General features: G+C 46.3%; 1 protein-coding gene across 1 annotated transcript in view; it reads right to left on the reverse strand.

The window, feature by feature from the left end:
* Positions 1–2,621: 2,621 nt before the first annotated feature.
* Positions 2,622–26,797, reverse strand: part of TRIM14 (tripartite motif containing 14) — a 33,242-nt gene continuing 9,066 nt past the window's right edge. The window contains exons 4-7 of the mRNA XM_038553293.1: positions 15,342–15,575; positions 11,097–11,259; positions 9,349–9,441; positions 2,622–5,846 (exon numbers count right to left, since the gene is read on the reverse strand). Of these exons, the coding sequence (XP_038409221.1) occupies positions 5,311–5,846; positions 9,349–9,441; positions 11,097–11,259; positions 15,342–15,575 (1,026 nt within the window). The 3' untranslated portion in view covers positions 2,622–5,310. The remainder of the gene's footprint in view (positions 5,847–9,348; positions 9,442–11,096; positions 11,260–15,341; positions 15,576–26,797) is intronic.

A 26,797-nucleotide genomic window follows, 5' to 3' on the forward strand; every position in this document is an offset into this window, starting at 1 on the left:
AGAAGGAGTGGTTTGCTCAAAAGCAAATTATTGTTGTCCATTTGCTGTGTTGGGTACACAGGTGTGTGTGTGTGTGTGTGTGAGCTGGCTGTATAAGGTACTCTTCTTTAAGCCTTAATTCATCCTGCCCATAAAGCCAGTCCACATGACCCGAAATGTCGCTTCCCTCCAGGCCTCCAGCTGTCTCTTCTCCATTGCCCTGATTCCCTCCCCGCCCTGGAACTGTGTCCCCAGTGAGCTGCATAGCGGTCACTGGGCGTCAAAGAAGAGGTCAGGCGTCTTGCAGGCTGAAACTTGCTGAAAATCTGCATATCTCTATGAGTGAAGAGAGGGAAAGGACATTCATTCCTTCTTTCAACAATATAGAGGTCTTGCTGTGTGCCAGGCTCTGCTGTAGGTACGGGGATAGAGCAGTGAACAGCCCACATTTCTTCTTCACGGAACTTCCACTCAGATGGGGATAGGGGCACAGCAAACCATAAGCATAGTAAGTAAATCACAGTAAGTTAGCAGGTGATATGTCAATGGTGGGGAGGTGGGGGTGGGTGGGAAATAGGGCTGTGTAAGGGACGTGGGGAGTGTGGGCTCAGCGTTTTGTAGCTTGTGGTGGTAATGCTGCAATCAGCCCTTCCCTATGCATCATGAAATTACAAACCTAGCTAACAAGATCCTTAGCGTTCTACTTTGTTGAACAGCAGCATGAACAAACCTTTCACAGCGAGTCCATATCAGACTCCCCTTTGTTCTTTTGAACCGATACTGAGATAAACGATTCTTTTCAAATGTATTGCCAGATTCCTAATCTTTGTTCATATTTATCCAACCTTGTTCACTATCACTCTTTGTTTCAAAGTGTATACTTGAGTCTCTTTTCAAATCCATATACTTAGCCTTTTGAAGTTTCTTTACTTGTGAGTGTAGAGCCTCCCTCCCTTGTGTAGTTTCTGGAGAGACACTTAATTTTTTTTTTTTAAAGATTTATTTATTTCAGAGACAGAAAGAGAGCACAAGTGGGAGAGGCACAGGGAGAGAAAATCTCAAGCAGACTCCATGCTGAGTGCAGAGCCTGACAACGTGGGACTTGATCCCTCGACTCTGAGATCACGATCTGAGTGGAAATCTAGAGTCGGATGCTTAACTGACTGCACCCCGAGGCACTGATGTTTGTAAGTGTGGGTAGGGTGGGGAGGGAATCCTGGGTTGTACTCATGTGTAAAAGAGAATGTGTCAAATGACGTGCTAAGAATTGAAGTGTGATTGAAAATTACCGTCTTTGTATGACATGGGTGACTAAACTCAGCGTGCCCACAGCCAGTAGCAGCTGGCCGCCTTGGGCTGCACTCGGCTGACCCAAGGGTGGAAGGATCCCAGCATACCTTTAGTCCATTCTGGTTGGGAAGCTCAGGTCTAGAAGACATCCTTGACTGCCTTCCATGTGGGGGATACACGGTTGGGCCCGCAGACAAGCACTGTTAAGAGAGTTCATGGCCTGTTGGGTGCAGCCACCTCTACAAATTGTACCTACATGTGTGAATTGCTGAGCTGTTTTCTAAAGGTCATGGGAGCCATGGATGGGAGTCCTGGAAGTAGGGATGGGAGAGGAGGCATGGCCAGAGAAGGGCCCCTGGTGGCTTTCTAGGTTGAGAAGCGACAGAGGGAGGAATCTTGGGATTTGACAGGCTTGGTAAGTGTCAGAGTGTCCTAGGACTACAGGGGATCATTTGGCAGGGAGTAACTCTGTGGGGACGAAGGATATGGAAGGTGGTCAGAAAGGAAGCAAGGTGGTACACCTGGGTGGCATAGTTGGTTAAGCGACCGACTCTTGATTTTGGCTTAGGTCACGATCTCAGGGTCATGAGAATGAGCCCTGCATCAGGCTTTGCACTTAGTATGGAGTCTCCTTGAGAATCTCTATTTCCCTTTGTTTACCACCCACCCCCTCCACTCATGCTCTAAAATAAATCTAAAAAAAAAAAAAAAAAAAGGGGGGTGGGGGAAGCAAAGGCCTAAAAACCTGCAGAGTTTGGACTTTGTTCTATAGGCAGCGGGGAACCATGGAAGGCTTCAGAGGATATGCTAGACTCAGATCTGGCCCCCTACTCATGCTTATCCCGAACTTCACCTCACATGCAGTTTGGCTTGTTGGGCAGGCTGTCCCCTCCTCCTGGTACAGACTCCTGCCCACCAGGACTGGTGCATAGGCAGGCCCACCTGTGTGTGTCCTCTGCTAGGGGGACATCACTGTCCCCTGCTCCCTGACTCAGTGGAATTGCAGGAACAGAAGAGATGCAATCAGCAAGGAAGGGTCCCTGAAATCTCTACAAATCAGTAAGTGACCACAGATGGCTTCCACATTGCTAAAGGATGGTCACAAAGATGCCAAAAGCTACAGAGTAGTGTTTTGGAGAGGAATAGCTAGAAGGTAGGGCTTATTTGTACACAGGCAAGAACTTAGTGAGTTATATTCATAAGTAGTGAACTCCCCATTACTGGCACTTTTTAACCCGGGACCAGCTGACTACCACCAGAAAGTTGTGGAGGGGACACGAGGTGAGCAAGGTCCTGTCCAGGCCCAGGTGCCATGTACTTGAAGCAGCATGAACTCCCAATGAAGAACATGATTAAAAGGTACAGTATTCATATTTATTAAAACAAACCACATATTATAAAATTAATGTGACTTAAAAATATATGCAAGCAGTTTGGTGTATTAAGAAATTTCTCCAAGTATCAATCTGAAGGAGAATTAGGTGAGTGATTTTTATAGTTACAGACCTCAAGGAAACTTAAGTCTTGCATTAAGAATATTCCAGAAGGAGGTTCCTGCTACTGCAGGCTGGCTGCTGGGAATATCTCTTGTCCCAGCGCTCTGTCAGGCACAACAGGAATTCTGCTGGAGATGCCAGTGGGTCCTGGCATGGTACAGTACTATATGGTTTTTAAAGCAAGTTCATAACCGTTGGCTCATTTGAGCCTCTCAACACTAGTAGGCAGGGTCATCACCCCCATTTTACAGATGACTCTCTGAGAAGTAAAATGACTAGCCTGAGGTCACATGATTATGTACCGAAACTGCAGTTTTCTGGCTAGCACAGGTCTCATTACAGAGTAAGTATTTGCTCAAAGCCAGTTTTTGTCTTTTATAGTCTAGCTCTGTCTCTGATACATGAATTCCAAACTCAAGTTCCTCCCTGCGCCTCATCTCTGCCCTAGGAAAGTAATCCAAAGGTAAACACAGTAGGCCAAAGCCAAGCATCACAGGCCTAACAGGAGCAAGCAGGCACTAGCCACAGACTAGTGTGTTCACCTGAACAGTATGGCCTGCTGGACATGAGCACAACCCCAAGTCCACCACTGGCTGTGTGACCTTGGGCGAGCTACTCTGTATCTCAATTTTGCCTCGTGCAGAACTGGGATAACTTTCTGCCTCCCAGGGATGATGTAAGGACCAAATGAGTTAATAGCTGTAAAGCGTTAGGACAGTGCCAGAGTCTGGAAGTCAGTCTTTGTTTGCAAAGACGTAGGGTCAAGTGTAGCCATCTTCTGTCAGGAGTACCCCATCAGAATTCAGCTCTGGGTCATCCCCAGTAGAATTAATTCTCCCTTTTTCAGGATTTCTTGGAGCAATGTGCTTAGACACTATGCTTTCTATCCAGCTAGAGTTTTAAGTGATTTGGTTAGAATTAAAGGCACCCTTAAGGTTCCTTCTGCCTTGTATGTCACTTGTATTACATTGCCCTGTATGAAGTGGCATTAAGTCAGGAAACTATTGGAAATTGGCAGTTTTACGTGGTTCAAACTAATTAATGCCCTGAAACCATGAGTGGATTTCAGCTTTGCATTTTCTTTACCCTCCCCTGCCCTCTTGCTGACCACTTAAGAAGATACTTTAACATAGTATGGTTTCAAAACCGTCTTAGAAAATTTGACAAGTAATGATGCTAAATCTTTAGAGCTGAGTCACAGGTCCCCCAAAAGAGGCCTTTCCCTTCCTGGGAAGGAGCTGGCCTGCGAGGTCCTGCTGATTTGGCCTTCTCTATTTCTGTCATTTCTTTCTGGAAAATGGGGTTCCCTTGGCAACACCTGGAACTGAGGGATTGGAGGGGCATGGGGATGTCTGGGCTGTCCAAACCTTACTCTCATCTCCTCTTCTTTTGGTTCCAAGACAGTCGGGAAAATTGCCTGAGGTTGCTAAGCAACGGCCGGCCACCTGCTGATTTCTTTCCAACATCCCCTGAGAAATGAGTAAGCAGTAAAATCTCCCACATTGAAAGCTGGGCCTGAAGAGCTGGGACAGGAGGCAAGTAAGACACTTGCTTTGGGGTTTGGGGGTAACCTTAAGCAACTTTCAGGACCCGAGTCTCCCCAAATGTACAATGAGGTCAGACTGATTCATGAGGACTTCTCAGCTCAGCGGTTCTTTGATTCAGTGATAGCCAGCTGCTGGTCACTCACTGGGAGGGAAAGGGGAATCCTGAACTTTCCAGGGTGGAGAAGGCATAGGACATAGCTGCCTTTGGAAAGCTTCCAATCTAGTTGGAAAGCCAGGTTCCAGATTTGTGGTGCTGATAGAGAGGTTCTTGTGGCTTGGGGAGACTTCCTGAGGCGGTTAAGCCAGGGGAAGGCTGAGACAGCAAAGGAAGAAGGGACTTTCTATATAAATGAGTTGTGTATGGGGCAAGAGGGGAGGACAGTAGCAGAATGTACGGGTGGTCACAACTCTGAAAAAGGGTCTCTGAAAAGAGCAGAAGCTAGATAGGCATTAGGAGTTTGGGGGCAGACCAGAAAACCCTTGAACGCTAACGTAAAGTGCCTGCTTTTTTTCTTCCTGGGATCCTTGGGAACCTCCTCCTGGTAGTTCTAAAAGGTTAAATGAGGTTTCAGTCATATCACTGTACAGTGGAGGATGGGAGAGAGTTCAGGCCACAAGGTGTTAAGATGCTCTTGCGGCTGCTCTGGAGCGAAGTGACATGGACAAGCTGAGGCAGAGTGGAAGAGGAGGCAGCTCAAAGGGACATTAGGGAGGACGCGTTGGAGGACTCTGATTCATTCTCCTATTTATTGCGTGCCTACTAAGTGCCAGGCATTGCTGACTGCTGTCGGAGGGAGAGGTCTGTGGCTGAGGGGAAATGCATTCTGACATGGTCAGGATGCTTAGGGCTCCCTTGGTGGCACCCGGACCGTAAATGCAAGGTGGTCTAAGTGCCCCGGTGGCGGTGGGGAGGTCCGAGGACGCGGTGCGGCGGTAGCCCAGCCACACGGGGCCGGTGCGACCAGAGCCGGGCAGGCCTGGCGCACCCCTGCGCACCCCTAGGGCAGCCGGGAGATGCTGATGGCCCCCTCCCACAGCCGCAGGGCCGGGTAGAGCGGCTCCTGGAAGCTGGCCCGGAAGGTGTGCAGGTGGCTCATGCCTCCCGACACGTCGTAGAAGGCGAGGACGCCGGCTTCGTAATCCAGGAAGACGCCGAGCCGGTCGGGGTCGTCGCGGGGCCGCAGGCGGCTGCGCTGGCCGTCGTGGAAGGCCCAGTACTCGAGGTCGTAGCGCTTGAGGCACCAGGACTGCCGGTTGCAGCCCAGGCGGGCGGCGGCCGAGGCCCCGCAGCGCCGCAGGGACGCGTAGGCCGCGCCCACCCACCAGCCCACGCCCGCCTCCTGCACGTCCACCTCCCAGTAGTGGCGGCCGGCGGCGTAGCAGTCGCGACCCAGCACCTGCCACAGCTTGTCAAAGCGCAGCGCGGGCGCGGGGCCCAGGCGGCCCACCAGGGCACAGCGCACCGTCAGGCGGTCGGCGGAGAGGCGCAGGCGCGCGTGCATCGTGTCCGGCTCCAGCGTGGGCGTGCGCGCATCTGCGGGGGCGGGACGGGGCACACCTGGTGGGCGGGGCCGGCGGCTCCCCCCCACCCCCCCCACCCCACCCCCGGGTGGAGGAGACGCCGGGAACCGCTGGCCCAGAACCGAGAGCTACTCTTGCAGCCCGGACTGCCTCCGGGGAGGTGGCTGGGGGGCACGGGGAGGGGCCCACATTTCGCTGAATTTTGTGCCATGGAATTTGTCGCCGATTTCTAACAATTTAACTTAAAAATCCTGTCCCGATACTATTAACGCTTGGGTGTGTATCCTTCCGGCTTTTATCGTGCCACTTCATAGTTTTTTCTTACTGGTATCATGCCATACATGCTCTTGGGTCATCTGCTTTTTAAAATTTGTTGATGTATTTATGAACATGTTACCCTAACAAATAATATTTTTTTATCAGAGCATTTTAATGGTGACCCTAAGATGTTTTTTTGACCCTAAGATTTTGATGTGTTGTAATTTAACCTCTCCCTCCCCCTTTTCAATATTTAGACTTTTAAAAAAAGCTTTTGAAAACACTAATATAATTCCATCTTCATGCATCTGATTATTGGTTGTGGAGCCATTCCTAAAAGAGGAGTTGCTGCGTCAAGATAGATAATTTTGCTTTTAAGGCCTTTGGTACATACTGCCAACTTGTGCCCTAGAAACGTGGCGCTGACTTAACTCCCAGTAATCATTCTCACTGCACTAAATCGCATCTGTAGATGTGAAAAACAGTCTAGATGGTAGGATATGCGAATGTTCAGCTAGTAGATATTGCCAAATCGTTTTCTCAGTAATGTTTCCTATAGCAAGATTTTGTACATCTTTTGTTAGATATTATTCCTGATTTTTTTTTTAATGTCGAAAATGTTTTTATTGTCTCATTTTCTAATTATTTATTGCCAATAGATAGAAATACGATTGTGTTTTGTATCCTGATATTATATCCAACAGGTGTTTGTTCTATATGCACTTAATAATTCTGGGATGCCTGTGTGGCTCAGGGGTTGAGCATCATCTGCCTTTGGCTCGGGGCGTGATCCCAGGGTCTGGGGATTGAGTCCCCGCGTTGTGCTCCCTGCAAGGAGTCTGCTTCTCCCTCTGCCTGTGTCTCTCATGAATAAATAAATAAAATCTTTTTTAAAAATTCACTTAATAATTGTAATTTATCTTTTGAATATTTTAGATTTTCTGTAATCATGTCATCATGAATAATGGTTTTTCCTTCACCTTTTCCAATCCTTACAGCCTTCATTTCTTTTTCTTACCTCAAGGCACTGTATAGGACATCTAGAACAATGTTGCACATTAGTGGTTATGGTAGGCATCCTTTTCTCCCACTCCTTGGTAAATACCCAACGAGATGCATACATATGTGATTCAAAATACATGCACAGGAATGTTCATAGCAACATCATTCACTATAGGCCAAACCAGAAACAATCCAAAATGTCCTTCAATATAAAATGTGTCTCTCTGTGTCTCTCATGAATAAAATCTTTAAAAAAGAAAGAAAAGAACTTATTTTTAGAGAAAGAGTGAGAGCAGAGGTGGAGGGGTGACAGAGGGAAAGGAAGAAGAAGAGGAAGTAAATCTCCAGCAGACTCTGCGCCAAGCGTGGAGTCCATGGTGGGACTAGATCATGTGACCCTGAGATCATGACCTGATCTCTGCCAAAACCAAGAGTTGGATGCTTAACCAACTGACCCACTCAGGCACTCGTTATTTCTTAAAAGTAAACACAGTTTTAAATCTCCTTCAGACCAAGAAATGGAAATTTCCAGCTCCCCAGAAGCCTTCCTCATGCAGCCTCCTATTCACTACTCCCAAGGGTAACTACTCTCCTGATTTCTGACACTGTAGATTAGTTTTGCCTGTCTTTGGCCTTTATGTGACTAGATCATTCGGATTGTACTTTTTTGTGTCTTGCTTCTGTCACTCAATATTTAGGAGATTTATTCATATTTTTGTGTGTAGAAGTAATTTGTTTTCACTGCTGTATATAGTATTCCAGTGTATGACTATAGCACATTTATTTAAAAGATTTTATTTACTCATGAGAGACACAGAGAGAGAGAGAGAGAGAGAGAGGCAGAGACACAGGCAGAGGGAGAAGCAGGCTCCATGCAGGGAGCCTGACGTGGGACTTGATCCCGGGTCTCCAGGATCAGGCCCTGGGCTGAAGGCAGGCACTAAACTACTGAGCCACCCAGGCTGCCCTAAAAATAGTTTCTTTAAAAAGATAATTGAGCAGTACCTCTTTGACTTCTGTACTTTTCTTTATATATTTTACATTTCAAAGTTTACTTTGAAAAGCATATGCCCAGTAATTTCACTTTGAGAAATTACCCCTAGAAAATAATCCAAAAATGAGCTAAGGTGTATCCATTCACTTACTCTTAGGTCAGCAAATATGTACAAGAATGGATGTTTATTGCAGCATTGTTTATAGAAATGAAAATATAAAGCAGCCTAAATGCCCAGCATTATGAAATTCGTTAAATGTGACCTATTCATTCAATGGAATACCATGCATCCTTTAAAATTAATAATATTTAAATCTGTTGAAACAAAGTTGTTCAAGGTATACTGTTAGATAAAAAATTTACAAAAGAATATAACGTGATTGTTTTTAAAAACTATACACATATATGTTTTTAAAATGTCTGAAAAAATATATGCCAAAATATTAACAGCATTTTCTTTGGAGAGGCAATCGTTTTTTGTTTTTTTTTTAATTTAATTAATTTATTTATTCATCATAGTCACAGACTGAGAGAGAGGCAGAGACACAGGAGGAGGGAGAAGCAGGCTCCAGGCAGAGAGCCTGACGTGGGATTCGATCCCGGGTCTCCAGGATCGTGCCCTGGGCCAAAGGCAGGCACCAAACTGCTGCGCCACCCAGGAATCCCTCATTTTCTTTTTATATATCTAATTTCTTTTTTTAATATCTATAATTTCTAATTTTCTGTAAGAATCATGCATTACCTGTATAATTTTTTAAGGGAACAAAGATTTTCACAATATATCACTAAATGAAAACACAGGTTACCAAACAGTATGTATAGTATGACACCATGTTTGTAAAAAATATATATATTAAATATATCCTCCTTGTATGTATATAAACCAAAGAGAGTTAACAGGGCAAGCAATAATAGTAGTTATCTATGGGAAAGTAATTTTCTTTAAAAATTTTTTGGTTTTGTTTCCTAATTTTTCTACAATGAATATGTTTAAGATTTTTTTTATTACTTTTAAAGTAATATCTACATCTAACATGAGGCTCAAACTCATGACCCCAAGATCAAGAGTTGCATGCTCTACCAACTGAGCCAGCCAGGTGCCCCCTTATTCTGTATTTAAAAACTAGTAATAAAGGTTGAAAAAAACCCAAGTTGGGCCTGTTAGGAAAAAAGGGGGTGACTTCCATTTCTGTGACCCCCACCCCCCACCCATGCACCCAGGCCTCTCCACCCTCCCTTTGCTATGGTTCCCAGGGCTTACATTTTAAGAAGAGTGATCGCTCTGGTGAGGGGCTTGTTTTCAACAAGGAAACTAGTTTGGTGCTGGAGGAGCCCGAGAGCTGGCAGTTCATGTCTGTAACAGATTGTGAGAAATGAGTTCCTGGCGCTCATGCAAGCCGCGCAAATTACAAAACGTACTAAAAATATCACAAAACTGGAGATTCACATAATTCCTCCCCAAGAATTGCATGCAAATTTGAGCAAGAGACGCAAATTCCTGAATTTGCAACAGGAATACTCTAGGACAACACTCCCGTCTAAGAAGAAGTGTACTTTTGAGGGTGGGAAGCGAATTCAGGTGAGTGTGAGTGGAGCCGTGAGCCTGGGGAAGAGACAGCAGGCTCCGGAAGGACCCTGAGAATGAACTAAGTATTCACCAGTCAAGAATGTGGGCAACCGCTTGACAGAAACGCAACTTCCAGGATAAGATGGAAAACAAGAAATTAGGTCCTCAGAGAGGTCATGTTCAGGTCTCATTCCAGTGTGAGGGAGTTAGGGGAAACCCAAGCCATGGTCCCGGTCTTCAACAGCTCCATCAGGTAAAAGAGGTGAGAAGTGGGCTCACCTGAGCTACCAACCAAGGCACGGGAATGCTGCTCTAGGTCACAGAGAGGTGAATCAAGGGAGCCATCATGGAGGAGGAAGCACCTCAGCTAGCTCTTAAAGGATTGGGAAGATTGGGACATCCAGAGAAAAGGATGGGAGGCTTCCCCAACAAGAGGGCATTAGCAGGGGCAACAGACATTCAGGGCAGGTGCTGGTAGTAGCATGGGGAGCCTTGGAAGGTGTCTGAGTGGAGGCAGACCTGAGAAGAATCAAAGCTCTGGGTGGTGGGGAATGGAAGGGGCAGGGTGAGCGTGGAGGCAGTCGCCCTGCTTGGAGGCTCAGGCCCCCAGCCGGACAGGAGGGATGGAAGAGGGACTGGGGCTGAGGAAGACTGCAGTGGCAGGAGTGCCAGGGCATGAACCATCCTGGGGGGTGGACTGGAGTCCAGCAGCAGCGCAGTGCAGGCAAGAGCACGTCCCTTCCCGAGATGCTGGCTCAGCTTCGCAGAGACATAGCCCCTCCTCCTGCTCACCCCTATTCTCCTCACCCCGCTGTTGGCTTCTTCAGAGCACTCCCCACTCACATCCTCAGTGTGTCTCGCTCCCAGGACGCTGGGCACCACAAAGGCAAGCCGTTTGTCTTTGTCCCCTGTCCTACCTAACAGAGCACCCGGGCTCAGAAGTGTGCCCGGGAATCCTGAGAGCGGAGATGAATGAATGAAGGAAGATCATACTGAGCACCCGCTTTGTGCTAGGCCCCGCGCGGGACTCCGGGGGTCTTGCCCTTCAGGCATTTGCCACGGGCAGGGAGAGGTTCTCGGGGACAGCCCCAGGCAGGAGATGGGGCAGGAAGGGAAGGGAAGGGGGCAAGGCAGCAGTACAGGCCCCTGGGGCCAGCGTGGGTGCAGGGTGGTGGTGTGGAAGGGCTTCCCGGGTGGAGACTCTTGGCCAGACGGCCAGGAGCCCGGGGACCCTGGGCAGGCAAAGGTGGGGTGTAGCAGGATCCCGGGAGCGGCTCAGGGGCAGGAAGCAGGGCAGGGTGGTTGCGAGGGGGGGGGCGGGGTCTCAGAAGAGGAGGAGGTGAAGTCCCAAGGGCAGTCCTCCACGGCCCAGCCACGGGGTCGGTCTGCACAGTTGTCTCTAGGGGAGTTCAAGACACAGGGGTGGTCACACAGCAACTTACTGTCCTTAAGGCGAATGTCCAGCGGCGTCTGTAACAGGCTCTGCACGGCGTCCATGAAGCCCTTAAAGAAGCTCTTGACGGGCTCGAAGGAGAAGGGCACGGGGTAGCACAGCTCTCCCAGGCTCATCTGCTGCTGGATCTCCTGCTCAGCGGCCCGGTACTCCTGCCAGGGTGTGCGGGGTGGGGGGTCAGGGTGGCCGTGGGAGCACCGGCCGGCCCAGCCTCCACCGCTGCCCCCGGGATGTGGGCCCCCCACCCCGGCACCTGGGACCAGCCCAGGCCGTGCCCCCTGGGGAACAGAGCTGGGGTGCTGGGGGGGGGAGGGAGAGAGAGAGAGAGAGAGAGAGAGAGAGAGAGAGAGACACGGCACAGCAGGACCCCGGGCTAGGGGTGGCTGGGGGGTGGGGGGCAGACACGCTTTAAAAAAAAAATTTTTTTTTTAAAGATTCCATTTATTTATTCATGAGAGACACACAGAGGCAGAGACACAGGCCGAGGGAGAAGCAGGCTCCATGCAGGGAGCCCGACACGGGATTCAATCCCAGGTCTCCAGGATCCCGGGTCTCCAGGATCAGGCCCTGGGCTGAAGGCGGCGCTACACCGCTGCGCCCCGCGGGGACCCCCAGACAGCTTCAGTGCGCTGTTGATTCCTCCCTGTCTGGGTCGCCTGTTCCTGGAACTCTGCTCCGTGCTAGGCATTAGGGGCACAGGAAGGAAGGAGGCTGGCCGGCGGCACCTGACCTCAGGTTGCTCGCCACCTCGCAAGGGGCCCTGGAGCTTTGCAGACACTGCCACAGGGGGTCAGCCTGAGGTACAGGGGGACAACAGGAATGACCGGCCAGTTTTCCCAGGGAAAGAAGCCCTAGGGCGTGTCCTAAGGAGGGAGCAGGAAGCCCCGTTCCAAGAGGGAAGCCAGCGGCCCTGGAAGTTCAGCGAGGATGCCCCCCACAGCGAGGACCTATCTGGAGCCCACTCTTTAAATAGCCTTCCTGCCATAAGTGGGGCTTTGCCAGGTAGAAGCTAGAAAACTGGCTTTCCCAGCCTACTTTGCACAAAAGTGCAAGGCATTTGACCAGGCTCCTCCAATCCAAGACCTGGAGGTGGAAGTGGGGTGAGGCAGTGACAGGTGCAGGGAGCCCCCCAACCCGGGACAGGACCGCAGGGGTGGAGACCTTGCGGGGCGGAGCCTAGGCTGTGCTGGGAGCTGGGAGGCTCCACAGGAGCACATCTCCGGTCTGTGGCCTGGTCCCCATCCTGACTTTCAGGCCCTCCTGGATGGAGAACCTGTGACCTGCCAAATACTCTTTCATAAAAACTCCTTTCTTGCTTAAAACAGCTCCAGTGGACTCTCTTGTTTGCAGGTAGGAGCCCTGTCTGCACTTTCTTTCTTTTTTTAAAGATTTTATTAATTTATTCATGATAGAGAGAGAGACAGAGAGAGACAGAGACACAGAGACACAGGCAGAGGGAGAAGCAGGCCCCACGCCGGAAGCCCAATGCGGGACTCGATCCTGAGACCCCAGGATCACACCCAGGGCCAAAGGCAGGCGCCAAACCGCTGAGCCACCCAGGGATCCCCCCCAGTCTGCACTTTCTGAAGGGCTGTCCTGGGCAATGAGTGCGGTGAGTGAACAGGCCCTGGCTCCTGGGCAGTGGTGATCAAGGTGGCCTAGGGAGACGGATGCCTCAGGAGGGAGCGTGGCCAGCACTCTGCTCTTGGGCAAAGGCGAGCCAGGCAGGATGGGACCTCAGGAGGGACCACAGGATGGTCTCCAGGCCTCATGCAGCCTCAGGGGTGCTGGTCTAGAGTCCATCCTCATTTGGTGTGGAAGAAGGTAACTGTGGGGAATCAGGGCTAAGGTCACTCCCAGGGGGCTGGAGACCCTTGCCAGAGCATGAGTTCAGATGCGTCGCTCCAGGGGAGGAGGGTAGCTCACAGGGCAGACCGGTGGAGTGGGACTGGGAAGGGGGCTGAAGGACAAATGGCATCCTGGTATCCCCAGCTCCAGCATCTACCATTGGGCATGACACCTAGTAGGCTCTTGGTAAATCTTTATGATAGAATAAGGGATGAAATCGAGCACACCTGCTTCTCACCTTTGCCAACTCAGGGAACAGCTCCCTAGTCACCCATAGCTCAAGCCAGAAGCTGGCCATCATCTTGCATTTCCCCCACTTCCAATCACCAGTTCTGTGGCATCTCTCAAACCTGCCTGCCTCTCCCCATCCTGATGCCCGTCGACCGGTCCTGACCCCATCCTGTCACCAAAGTGACCTTGCAAAAGCATTAAACTGACTGGGTCATTCCCCAGTTCAAAACACTCCCCTGGCTCCTAAATCTTTATAGGGCAGTCTAAACCCATGACATATGGCCCTTGCCTAACTAGCCCTGGTTTCCAGATCCAGCTGCATCTCCCAACACCCCTTCCTCCCTTGTATCCCTGCCCTAGTGGTTTTCCAGCCTGCCAGGCCCTTGTGTGCATTGGATTCCTTTCTGCCTGGAATATCTTCTCTACTCTGTTCCTCTGTATATGTCTGGTGGGCTCCTCCTCATGCTCGCACACCCAGCTCCACTGTCACCTCCCCTCAGAAGTCTTCCCTGACCCCTCATGCAGAATTGGACACTTCTTAGACTACTCTTCCTAGCTCGCTTGGGCTGCATTGTAAACAACTATTTCTGAGCATGTCTCCCCACCTGCAAGCTCTTAACATCCAGCAGGGGCCTGGTGTGTGAACAAGTTGCTCAGTATATATTTGATGAATATACAAATGAGCAAACAGAAGGGAGGAATGATGAATGATGAAAATCAGCAGCTCTGGCACCAGAGAATAAAAAAGATGACAAAGCCCTGAAACTGTATCTATGATGAGAGAAAAACATTCTTCTCCATGGAAGCATCCCTTTGTATTAGATATCCCTACAAAGTGCCATTATTTTTAGAGAAACCAACAAATGTATCCCTCTGCCCACCCTGCCCCTCTTAGAGTATAATATCCAATGTGCCTAGGAAAGCACCTCACCCAGAATTTTTTGTTAGGTGTATTCTTTCATTAGCTAACAATGAGACCCACAGGCTGAACTGACCAAGGACACAAACGCACAAGCCTCCAGATATTTGCAGGGACTTGCTTAACTGGTTTTGTACTGATTGACTTATTTGTCTATTTTTCAGCCAGAGCCTAATCTGTGGTTAGACTCAATGACATCTTTATTTAGTTGCCCCACAAGCCTGTAAGGCATCTTACAAAGGTTATCAAGGTTACAAGGAATACTGCAAGATTTTCCTTTACAGTGAGCAAAATTAAGTGAAGAGAACACCAGGTTAAGGATGTGAGCTGGTTAAGGACGCCAGAGTGAGATGAGGAGCAAAATGTATGCCACCAAGTCCTCGCCAACCTACCTGAAACCTAGTTAGCTCTGAGATTCCCAGAAGCCATGGCAAAGAAGGAAACAGGAAGGGGCATGTGAGCAGGAAAGCCATCCCAGTGACAGGTGGCTGCCCAGAAGTACTGACACAAGAGGGGAGTTTCTCCCACAGTTCCTTGATAAAACAGGCACAGCACTCTCGAACAACAGGTGTTCACTAATATAGCAATGAATCATAGGGGCTGTTTCTTAGACCCTCCCCCAGTATAAGATAAGAGCCTCCAGCAGTGGAGGAGTGGCCAGGGAGCACCATCTTTCTTCCTCCTTTGAGCAAACTGTGCATCATCTCTTAGAGCCTGCTCAGTAGCTGGAAGGACACTGCCTTTCCAGGAAGGGTGCCTCGAGTGAGAGTATAAAGGCAGAGGGCCGGGCAGCCATGCCGGTGGCTCTGGAATCAGTCAAACCTGGGTTCTGATCACAGCTCTGCCGCCTATCAGCTGTGTGACCTTGGACAAGTCACGTCACCCCTCTCTGGGCCTCAATTTCTCATTCATAAATTGGGGTGAGAATATCCACTTTGTAGAGTCTCAATAAATATTAGAGCTAAGATACAAAGCGTGCTTGGAACACAGAGGCCCCCAACCCCCAAATGATGACTGTTAATATGATGTCATTAGTCCAATATGTATACACTCTTCTTAACAATGTACATTTCCTTACCACTTGTGTGGGGGCAAGAAAGCCTGCATGCTGACAAGGCAATTCTCTGTGCATTCATTCACTCAGTGTGTAAACACTGTGCTCAATGCCACAGTAACCAAAATGAAATACAGGGGGTCGGGCAGGGGTCCACTGTGAGGGCAGAAACCCAGCATTACCTGCAGCAGCAGCATGGGATCGGGCTCCTGGTTGATCCTCCAGACCCTGCTGGAGAGACTGTGCATGCCATCTATCTGTTCTTTACAAGATTCTATTTGCTCCCTGTACGCCCGCAGGGTAAGCTGTGTGCTTTTATCAATAAATGTCTTGGCCAGCACTTCCTCTTCATCAAGTAGTAATCTGAGTTCAGTGAATTTTCCCATCAGCCAGGTTTTACTTGACTCTGCATGAGCCTGAAAAGAAACCAGTTGCAGATGATATTATTGCCAACCGTGAAATCCGGAATAATCAACACGAAAAAAATTCTGACCTCTAAAAAGGGAACCCGGTGAGGTGCCTGGGCAGGTACAAGATCAGCTTGTAAAACTCAAGCTTTCCTAAGTACTGGGTATAACCCATTGGCAAATGCATGAGGAAATAAAGATAGTGGGGGAAAAAATAGCAAAATGCCTAAAAATAAAACTAACAAAAATTACAATGAACTACATAAAGAAAAAGTAGAGAATTATCCTGAAAGGCATTAAAAAAGGCATCTCTGAAAGGGCAGAAGAAAAGACGATATTCCTGGCTAGAAAGATCCATTACAGTAAAGACGCTATTTGTTTCCCAAATTAGTCTACAAATGCATTGCAATCCCAAAGTCTTAACATGTGGATTAAACAAATGGTAAATTATGATGGAGGAGAATAAGCACAAGAAAAGCCAAAAATTGCTTTAAAAAGATTAATGAAGGATGAGCTGCCTTGTTAAATGTGAAAACAAACTATAAAGCTACAGGATTTAAAACCATGTGGCTTAGGCATAGACAAAGATAAAGAAAACAAAATAGGAGTTCAGGAAAGAACTCGTGTGTATATCTGTGTGTGTGTGTGTGTGTGTGTGTGTGAGAGAGAGAGAGAGAGAGAGAGAGAGAGGGAGAGAGAATGGTGGCAGTTCAAATTATTGGGAGGAAACCGAACCATTCCATAAATGTTATTGGTACAACATACAATTAGCCATACACTGGAAAAAAATTTGTTAGATTCTCATCTTACATCATATATTAAAAAAATGCAAACAACACCCCAGCTAGGGGGCACCTGGGTGGGTCAGTAGTTGAGCATCTGTCTGCCTTCGGCTCAGGTCGTGATCCTAGGGTCCTGGGATCGAGTCCCACGTCGGGCTTCCTGCAGGGAGCCTGCTTCTCCCTCTGCCTGTGTCTCTGCCTCTGTGTGTCTCTCATGAATAATAAATAAAATCTTAAAAAAAAAAAAGAACCCCACCTAGAAAGTAGTCTTGCCAAAAAATGAGACTCTGTGTCTGATCACTCTGAATTTAACTTATAGATCCAATTTAGACAACATACAGAGAGTGGAGGAACATGGTAACTTTTAACTTAAGAAATAGGCCAACTTTATTTTGAAATGCATTTTGAAAACTTTATTTCACTTCTAATTCAAACAAACAAAACATGACATTTATAACACAATTGGGAATGTGACCAACGCTTGGCTATTGGATGATGATATAAGGGAATGGTTGTGAATTTTCACGGGTGTGATGATGATAACATGGAGGTGTATGTAAAAAAATGCATCACCTTGTGCAAATAACATGCTAACAGTTTTACAGATAAAATAGTATGTCTGTTATTTGCTTCTAAATATATGGGTATGCTTGAGGTATTCCACAATAAAAGTTAAACAAAAAAGAAATTTCACATGGATTAAAGCACTATACATTAAAAACAAAAACTATCAGAATGAAATGCAGAGCGATTTTATTTAGAAAAATTTGAGACCTCTGTAAGAGGAAGCTAAAAAATTCAGATAGCTAAAAGGTAGCCATACCAGGTTTGATCACATAAAAAGTGAAACTCTTCCTAAGAGGGAAGGTTCTGTAAACATGGCTTCAGGACAGGTAACAAACTCCACAGGCTAATCATCCATCACATACAGTAAAAAAAGAAATGTTTCCATTATTCCACTGAAAATGGACCAACTGCATGTAAGCGCCAATAGCTGGATGAAGAGGTGCTTGGTCTCTCAAACAGTCATGGAAGTGAGCAATGTGCCAGAAAATACTTTCTGGCCATCAGCCTGGAAGGATTTTAACTGACGAATAATAGCAGAGCCTGGAATGGTGCATGGAGTAGGCACTTACACTGCGGTCACAGTATCTATTGGCGCAGCGTTTTTATGCAGTGATAACATCAAAATTTTAAATGCACATATATTTTTTTAAGATTTTATTTATTCATGAGAGACACAGAGAGAGGCAGAGACATAGGCAGAGGGAGAAGCAGGCCCCCTGTGGGGAGCGTGATGCGGGACTCGATCCCATTCCCATGATCCCATCGGATCATGACCCAAGCTGAAGGCAGGCATTCAGCCATTGAGCCACCCAAGCGTCTCAATGCATATAACCTTTGATGCAGCAATTCACCTTACAGGAATTGATCCTAGAAAACCTTTTCACATATGCGTGAACATTTGTGTACCAAGATGCTTACTACGGCATTGTTGGCGATAAAGTTGGACAAAATTTTCAATATGGGAAGTGTTTATATGTTTATTATGTATGTTATGTTACATTCCTACAATGAAATAACAGTGATTAAAAACAACGCAGTGGGCAGCCCGGGTGGCTCAGTGGTTTAGCGCCGCCTTCAGCCCAGGGTGTGATCCTGAAGACCAGGGATCGAGTCCCATGTCAGGCTCCCAGCATGGAGTCTGCTTCTCCCTCTGCTGTCTCTCTCTCTCCCTCTCTCTCTCTCCCTCTCTCTGTCTCTAATAAATAAATAAATAAATCTAAAAAATAAAAAATAAATAAAAAGAACGCAGTGCTCTAATACATGCTACAATACGGACTGGCTGTTAAGTCACACTAATGTGAAATAAGCCAGACGTAAAAAGACAAATATTTTATGGTTTCCTTTTATGAAATATCTCTAAGAGGCCAGTTCACAGAGACAGGAAGTAGATTAGATGTTTCCAGGAGCTGGCAGGAAGGGAAGTAATTGCTTAGTTGTTACAGAGATTATATTTGAGGTAGTGAAAAAAATTTTTGGAGACAGAAAGTGGTTATGAGTGTACAATGTTGTGAATATAATGAGTCCCACTGAGTTGTACCCTTAAAATGGTCAAAATGCTAACTTTTATGTTATGCATATTTTACCACACACGCACGCTGAAGAATGCAATGAATCCATATGCCCTGGCGTGAAAAACTCTCCAAGACCCCACAGGAAAAAGAGCAAGTTATAAAATAATATATAGAGTATGATCCTATTTATGTAAAAGATAACTAAACAAAAATTGTATACGGATACAATTATGCCTGCGTTCTGAAAGTCTACGGTGGTCCACTTTGCATTTACAAAAGACCTACATTAGCAACGGCAATGGTTTTTGTCCTAAAAGTGAAAATCCGCTTCAGGTTTCTTTGGGTTAGAAAACAGGTATTAATGCAGGTCTTTCCTAAAAGTGAAGTGGCTTGACTCAAACTTTAAAAAAAAACGGGGATGCTCTTTCCTTTTTGCCCTTTCTACCTACAAAAGGTTTCAAGGAACACTATTTTTAGATCGTGGGGGAAACCTGTATATGCATCTATATGTTTGCAAGGGCATTTATATGTCTGTTCTGGTCATGTTTGGGAAGAGGTGCAGGACCTGCACATTGGTATATTCTAATATATTATTGTGAACATTAAAAAAAAAAATGAACCTGTGTTCATGTACTACTAGCACGATTAAAAAATAAACCAGGGACTCCTGGGTGGCTCAGTGGTTGAACGTCTGTCTTTGGCTCAGGATGTGATCCTGGGGTCCCGGGATCGAATCCTACGTTGGGCTCCCTGCAGGGAACCTGCTTCTCCCTTTGCCTGTGTCTCTGCCTCTCTCTGTGTGTCTCTCATGAATAAATAAATAAAATCTTTAAAAAAAAATAAAAATAAAACAGAAAGCTTAAAAAAATAAAAATAAAAGCAAAACAGAGGCCAGCTCTTTCCTCGGCCCAAACATCAGCCCCCACAACAGAATGGCCCCTGGTACACAGAGGACAGGCTCCCCATGACATCACATTCTATTTTTAGTAGGGCAGGAACAGGTGGTTTGGCATGATCTATGGAATGAGTTCCTAAGTCTGTTTCCTGTACAGCGCTCTAGGCAGTGGCTAGGTTCTGAGGTTAGCTTACACCAACCATGTGCAGTACAGGTTAAATTGGCTTTGGGCTAGCCTGGGAATTAGTCTACATTTACAGCATGGTTTCTATGGGTCTGTGAACTTGGACACAAATATGTCTCTACAGAATGACCACATGAAGGAAAGAAAACATGTTCCAAACTCTTGATTTAGGGGACGTCTGTGTGGCTCAGTGGTTTAGCGCCCGCCTTCAGCCCAGGGCGTGATTCTGGAGACCCGGGATCAAGTCCCACATCGGGCTCCCTGGATGGGGCCTGCTTCTCCCTCTGCCTGTGCTCTGCCTCTCTTTCTCTCTCTCTCTCTGTCAGAGAATAAAATCTTAAAAAAAAAAAAAAAAAAAAAACCTCTTAATTTAGAAACACACTTTAGAGGCAATGCCTGCAATGTCTTTCTATTAGAAATCAAGAGAGCAGGGGTCTATTGTCTCCTGACCCGGCTCTGCTCCGAGCAGTTTCCACAGCTCCACTTTATAAAGGGGAATGTGCCAAATACACTTCATGGCACAACATGTGGTCAGCACCTCAGTCTGGGAATAACTGTTTGGAAACATTCATGAGAAAACTTAAGACATAAGCAGTAAGACTGATTATGCAAACAGTTAAAAAGAATGAGAGAGAGAGAACAGGAGAGAAAATGAAACAAGGAAGTAGGTGGTCTGGTGGTTTGGGCTGCACTGGTTCAAAGTGGAACCGGATCCCAGACTGGAGTGGGCTGGGGTGAGGGTCCGGGACAGTCCAGTGTAAAAGGTTAGGGACTGGGGACAGAAAGAACTTGGGGCAGCGACAAAGTCACTGGTGGGACGGCGGGGGATTTGGTTCACAGCGTGCCGGCTGCTATGGGAGCCCACGTGGGCCCAGGGCCCTGGAGGGAGGCATCGCCAGCGTCAACAGCAGCACGGCCCGGCTGAGCCCTCGTCTTCCTTTTCCCACTCTGGGACAAAGGCTGCTTGCTGTCACATCACCGGTCCCCTGACTCGATGCTGTGGTTCAGTCCCTATAGCTCTGGTGGGTCACGGGGAGACCATGGCGCAGAGCCAGGAAAGGAGGCTGTTCATTTCCTCCCCGGCTGCCAGGCTAGGCCTCTGCGCCTCGGGTCCATTTCCTGTCCCTTCCCCCTCCCCGCCTGCTTGGTAGGGAGAGGGGCGGGACTGCTGCACAGGAATTTCCAAGATCCTCCTTCAGGCTGGGTCTGCTCAATGGGAGGAGGAACTAGAGAGAAGTGAGGGGAAGCGAGGCAGCCAAGGCAGTGTCTCTATAAGAGACTGCATCCCCCCTCAAAAAAATAAAACAAAACAAAATAAAATAAAATAAAAAAAATAAAATAAAATAAAATAAAATAAAATAAAATAAAATAAAATAAAATAAAAAAAAGAGACTGCATCCCCATGTCCCTTCTACCCTCCAGCTCCCCTGGGACAGGCCCACTCTGGTTCCAGCTCCCCCCGAGGTGGCCCCCGCCCCTGCTCTTGGCCGTCTCACCTCCTCCCTTATCTAGGCAGGCTGGGGGCAAACGTGCCTCCTGATCCAGCTATGGCCTCGCTGCCCCCACCTCCCTGGGCTGGCTTCTCTGAAGCCTCCCCCATGCTGTGTCACCACTCCCCACATTCACTGCCTCTGTCCCAAACCCTCAAAATGGCCTCTGTCTTCCTGGGTGGGCCCTGATGGATAAAGCTGTGGTCCCAGATCCACCTCTGCCTTTTTATGGGACCAGTGATGAGTCACTTCTCTTCCTGGGTGACCCCATCTCCAAGGGCCCTTCAGCTCCGACAGCCTAGGCACATCCTAACCCCCTACCTGGGTCCGGATTCGACAGACAGTAGCCAAACTTATCTGTATATGTATTTCTATAGTATATGTATTTATATAATTTTTCCCCACTTATAAAAGTACCAAAAGCTCCCTGCAGAAGTGGGAAGATTTAGAAAGGAGAATGTAACCCCTCTGCTACCCTGGCACCTCATCCTTGTCTGAGTTAGGGTAGCACCTGAGTGTGGAGTTTTCTGTCCACCTGTACGTCATGGCTCTCTGAGGAGCCCTGATTGGGAAGCAAACAGCCTATCAACAAGAATATTGGAAAAAGTCATTTAATGGGTGTTGTTTGGGGATTCTTGACCAACCAAGGGCTTCTTGATCGTTCTCTGGAAAGAATGGTTGGTTAGGCCTTGTTCGTTGGTTTCTGAATAGTGGACTTTGGACCATGTATGAACTTTAATTGGTTTTTGTTTGCTTACAAAGGTGTCTTATGGATTAATTTTCAGGTAAATGACCTTTTCCCTAGTAATGTCCCTACATAAGCAAATACGGAACAGCATGGTTGCCCCTGACCTCTCTGCCACAAGTACAACAGTCATAGTTCAGCAGAACGCATGAGAGTCCTAAACATTTGTGCCCATTAACCAGATGAATCACTTCTAGGAGTGTATCCAAAGAGAATGAATAAAAAATGTTCACTGCAGGGTTATTTTATGTTAGTGAAAACCTGGAAATGATTCAAATGTTCAACTTTAAGAAAATGGCTTAATCATGGTAGATCCGTATTATGGAATATACAGTCTCTAACACTGACATTGATAAAGAACTTCTTTTATTTAAATATTTTATTTTTTTATTCATAAGAGACAGAGGAGAGAGAGAGAGGTAAAAACAATGGCAGAGAAAGAAGCATGCTCCCTGCGGGGAGCCCGATGTGGGACTCGATCCGGGACTCCAGGATCACGCCCAGAGCTGAAGGTAGATGCTCAATCGCTGAGTCACCCAGGCATCCCAATAAATAACTTTTAATGACACAGGGAAGTGTTATGATCTTAAGCAACAACAAAAATCTCATATATAAAGCAACATATACGGGATCCCTGGGTGGCGCAGCGGTTTGTCGCCTGCCTTTGGCCCAGGGCGCGATCCTGGGGACCCGGGATCGAATCCCACGTCGGGCTCCTGGTGCATGGAGCCTGCTTCTCCCTCTGCCTGTCTCTGCCTCTCTCTCTCTCTCTCTGTGTGACTATCATAAATAAATAAAAATTAAAAAAAAATAAAGCAACATATAGTTCTGGTCAATAAGGAAGAAGGAGCTGACGTGAGAAATCTCCCTTCCTCGTTCAAACAATCGAAATGCTGCTGAAATGAGCAAACTTTTAAATTATATGACCAAGTTCAAAACCAAAAAGCAAACCCGCAAACAGACAACAAAAAGCAGAAAGCCTTAGTTGCCCAAAACAAAGAGGGAACTTTCTGTCAGAGCCGTGCAGAGGCTGAGCAGAATGACCACATGTGACAGCCACACACACTGGAGGCCTGGCTGTCTGGGCGCCTGCCACCTGCACCCAGGTGCACAGAAAGCTGCTTTATCCACGAAGCAGGCACAGGAAAAACTCTACCCACTGGCTTGGGAAAGGGGCAAGGAATCTTGTCAACCATCAGGGGTCATGGGCAAAAGAGAGTCACCAGCAAAACAAATCAAAGAGCAGGCTTATATCAAGAAGAATTCAAATTCGAGTTCATGGGACCTCAAAACTGAAAAATTCATATTAAAACAATTCTGGAACTACTGAAACGGACAGAGTACCCTGCAGATGCTCCAGCCACAGGGCTCTCTGAAGAGGTGCTCTCACAACCCAGGGCATACAGAACACCATGGAAAACACCTACTGAAGACAAGATGATGATACAAACGACAAATCACAGAAGGAAACGAGCCATCATGTCTCATTGACAAAGTGGGGACATGATAATAGAGTGTATAGAGAGTATGTCTCAAACTATATGAAAGCATATACACGTACGGGGAAAAAAACCTTAAAATGTGACCAGTGGTTAGCTTGAAGTATGGCTGAATTTTAAAGAAATTCCAATATAATTAACCTATGGGGTTATATTAGTCTTGGGTGTACAATATAATGCTTCAACAATCCCACACACTACTCAGTACTCATCACAGTAAGTGTACTCTTAATCCCCTTCACCTATTTTACCCATCCCCCTCTCCCACCTCCCCTCTGGCAACCACCAGTTTGTTGTCTATAGGTAGCAGTCTGTTACTTGGTTTGTCTTTTTCTTTGTTTCTTAAATGCCACATATGAGTGAAATCATACGGTATTTGTCTTTCTCTGACTTATTTCACTTAGCATTATACCTTCTAAATCCATTCATGTTGTTGCAAATGGCAAGATTTCATTGTTTTTTTTATGGGTGAATAATATTCCTTGTGTGTGTGTGTTTATGTGTGTGTATGTGTATATATATATATATATATATATATATATATATATAGCACATTTTTATCCATTCATCAGTTGATGGAACTTGGGTGGCTTCCATATCTTGGGTATTATAAATAAACAATAAACATAGAGATGCATGAATCTTTTTTGAATTAGTGTTCTCATATTCTTTAAGTAAAGACCCAGTAGTGGAATTACAGGATCATATGGTAATTCTATTTTTAATTTTTTGAGGAACCTCCAGACTGTTTTCCAGAGTGGCTACACCAGTTTTCATTCCCACCAACAGTATACAAGGGTTCCTTTTCCTCCACATCCTCGCCAACATTTACTGTTTCTTGTGTTTTTTAGCCATTCTGACAGGTCTGAGATGGTATCTCACTGTCGGCATTTCTTCTTTTTTCTTAAGTAGACTCCACAGTCAATGTGGGGCTCAAATTCATGACCCTGAGATCAAGAGTCAGATGCTCTACCAACTGAGCCATCCAGACGCCCCTCATTGTGGTTTTGATTTGCATTTTCCTGATGAGTAGTGATGCTGAGCATCTTTCATGTGTCTGTTGGCCATCTGGATGTCTTCTTTGGAGAAATGTCTGTTTATGTCTCTGCCCACTTTTCTTTAAGGATTTATTTATTTATTTGAGAGAGAAAGCATGCACGGCTGTGGGGAGGGGAAGAGGAAGAGAATCTCCAGTAGACTCCTTACTGAGCACAAACCACGATGTAGGGCTTGATCTCATGATCTTGAGATCATGACCTGAACTGAAACCAAGAGTTAGACGCTTAGCTGACTGAGCCACCCAGGCACCCTGTCTTCTGCAGACTTCTAAGTGGATTTTTTGTTTTTTGAGGAGTTAAGTTCTTTATGTATTTGTTTTTTTTTCATTTTTTTAAAAAAATTTTATTTATTTATTCATGAGAGACACACAGAGAGGCAGAGACACAGGCAGAGGGAGAAGCAGGCTCCACGCAGGGAGCCCAATGTGGGACTCGATCCTGGGTCTCCAGGATCAGGCCCTGGACTGAAGGCAGTGCTAAACCGCTGAGCCACCCGGGCTGCTCAGTTCTTTATGTATTTGTATACATATGTGGACCCAAAAGACCCCAAAGAACCAAAGCAATTTTGGAAAAGAAACAAAACTGGAGGAATCACAATCCCAGATTTCAAGATAAACTGTAAAGCTGAAGTAATGAAAACAGTATGGTACTGGGACAGAAATAGACATATATATTAGTGGAACAGAATAGAGAGCTCAGAAATAAACCCTAAATTATATGGTTAATTAATCTCTGACAAAGGAGGCAAGAATATGCAATGGGGAAAAAACAGTTTCTTCAACAAATGGTGTTGGGAAAACTGGAGAGCTATGTCCCAAAGAATGAAACTGGACCACTTTGTTACATCATACACAAAAATAAGTTCAAAATGGACTAAACACCTAAATGTTAAATACCTGAAACCATAAAGCTCCCATGTGGGAGTGTAGGCCTTCAAAGGCCAAATCTTCCTACTTCTCCACATCTAAATTTTTATTTTATTTTTTTAAAAGATTTTATTTATTTATTTACAATAGACATAGAAAGAGAGAGAGAGAGGCAGAGACACCGGCGGAAGGAGAAGCAGGATCCATGCCGGGAGCCCGACGCAGGACTCGATCCCGGGGCTCCAGGATCACGCCCTGGGTCAAAGGCAGGCGCTAAACCATTGAGCCACCCAGGGATCCTCCTTTTTTTTTTTTTTTTTTTTTTTTTTTTTAATTTTTATACAGGGCAGTCCCGGTGGCGCAGGGGTTTGGCACCGCCTGCAGCCTGGGGTGTGATCCTGGAGACCCGGGATGGAGTCCCATATCAGGCTCCCTGCATGGAGCCTGTGTCTCTGCCTCTCTGTGTCTATGAATAAATAAATAAAATCTTTAAAAAAAATTTTATACAGATCAACCAGTCAACCAATGAATCAGTCACAGCTTTAAAACACTGACTGCTGGGGCGCTTGAGTGGCTCAGTCGGCTGAGCATCTGCCTTTGACTCAGCTCATGATCCTGGTCCTGAGACTGAGCCCTGTGGGGGGCTCCCTGTTCAGCAGGGAGTCTGCTTCTCCCTCTGCTGCTCCCCCTGCTTGTGCTCTCTCACTCTTTCTGTCAAATAACAAATAAATAAATAATCTTTAAAATGCTGACCACTAACTTCATTCTTCTTAGCACCTTCCTAGGTTCACTGAGCTGTAAGTCTAATAAACCATGTGCAGGATTTGCACGCTGAAAACTACAAAATGGTAATGAAAGAAAACAAAAATCTAAATAAATGAAGAGATATGTGTTCGCGGGTGCAAAGATAACACAGTAAAGATGTCCATTCTCTCTAGTTTGATATACATGCTGAATACAATGTTACTGGAATCCCAACAAAGTTGTAGAGATTATAGACAAGATCCTTCTAAGATTTAAACAGAAAGGCAAAAGGAACTGGAATAGCTAAAAGGATTTTGAAAAAGGAGAGAGGCATCAATTACTTCAGGGCTCACTCTCACTTATAACAATCAAGACCATGTGATAATAGTAGAGGGATAGACTCATAGATCGATGGAACTGAATAGAGAACCCAGAAATAGCCCCACCCAAGTATGGCCAATTGATTTTTTGACAAAAGCAATTCAAAGGAGAAAGCACAGTCTTTCAATAAATAGTGTTGGAGCAATTAGATATCCTCAGGGGAAAAAAAAAACAGAACTTGAGCTAAATCTCACAACTTATATAAAAAATTAACAGGAATCATGGACTTCAATGTAAAATGTAAAATTATAAAACTTCAGGAAAAAAAAAGGAGGAAATCATTGAGGTCTAGGGTTAGACAAAGAGCTCTCAGTCATGAACGAGACCAAGAGCATAATCCATAAAAGAAAAAAAAAATGGATAAACTGGAACTTCTTCAAAATTAAAAACTTTCACTCTGCAAAATCCTCTGTGAAGACAATGAAATGACAAGCCCCAGACTGGGAGAAAATATTCATAAACCACATATCTGACAAAGGACTCCTATCTGGAATATACAGACAATTCTC

This window comes from Canis lupus, chromosome 11 (assembly GCF_011100685.1).
Source record: "Canis lupus familiaris isolate Mischka breed German Shepherd chromosome 11, alternate assembly UU_Cfam_GSD_1.0, whole genome shotgun sequence".
NCBI classification, from domain to species: domain Eukaryota; kingdom Metazoa; phylum Chordata; class Mammalia; order Carnivora; family Canidae; genus Canis; species Canis lupus.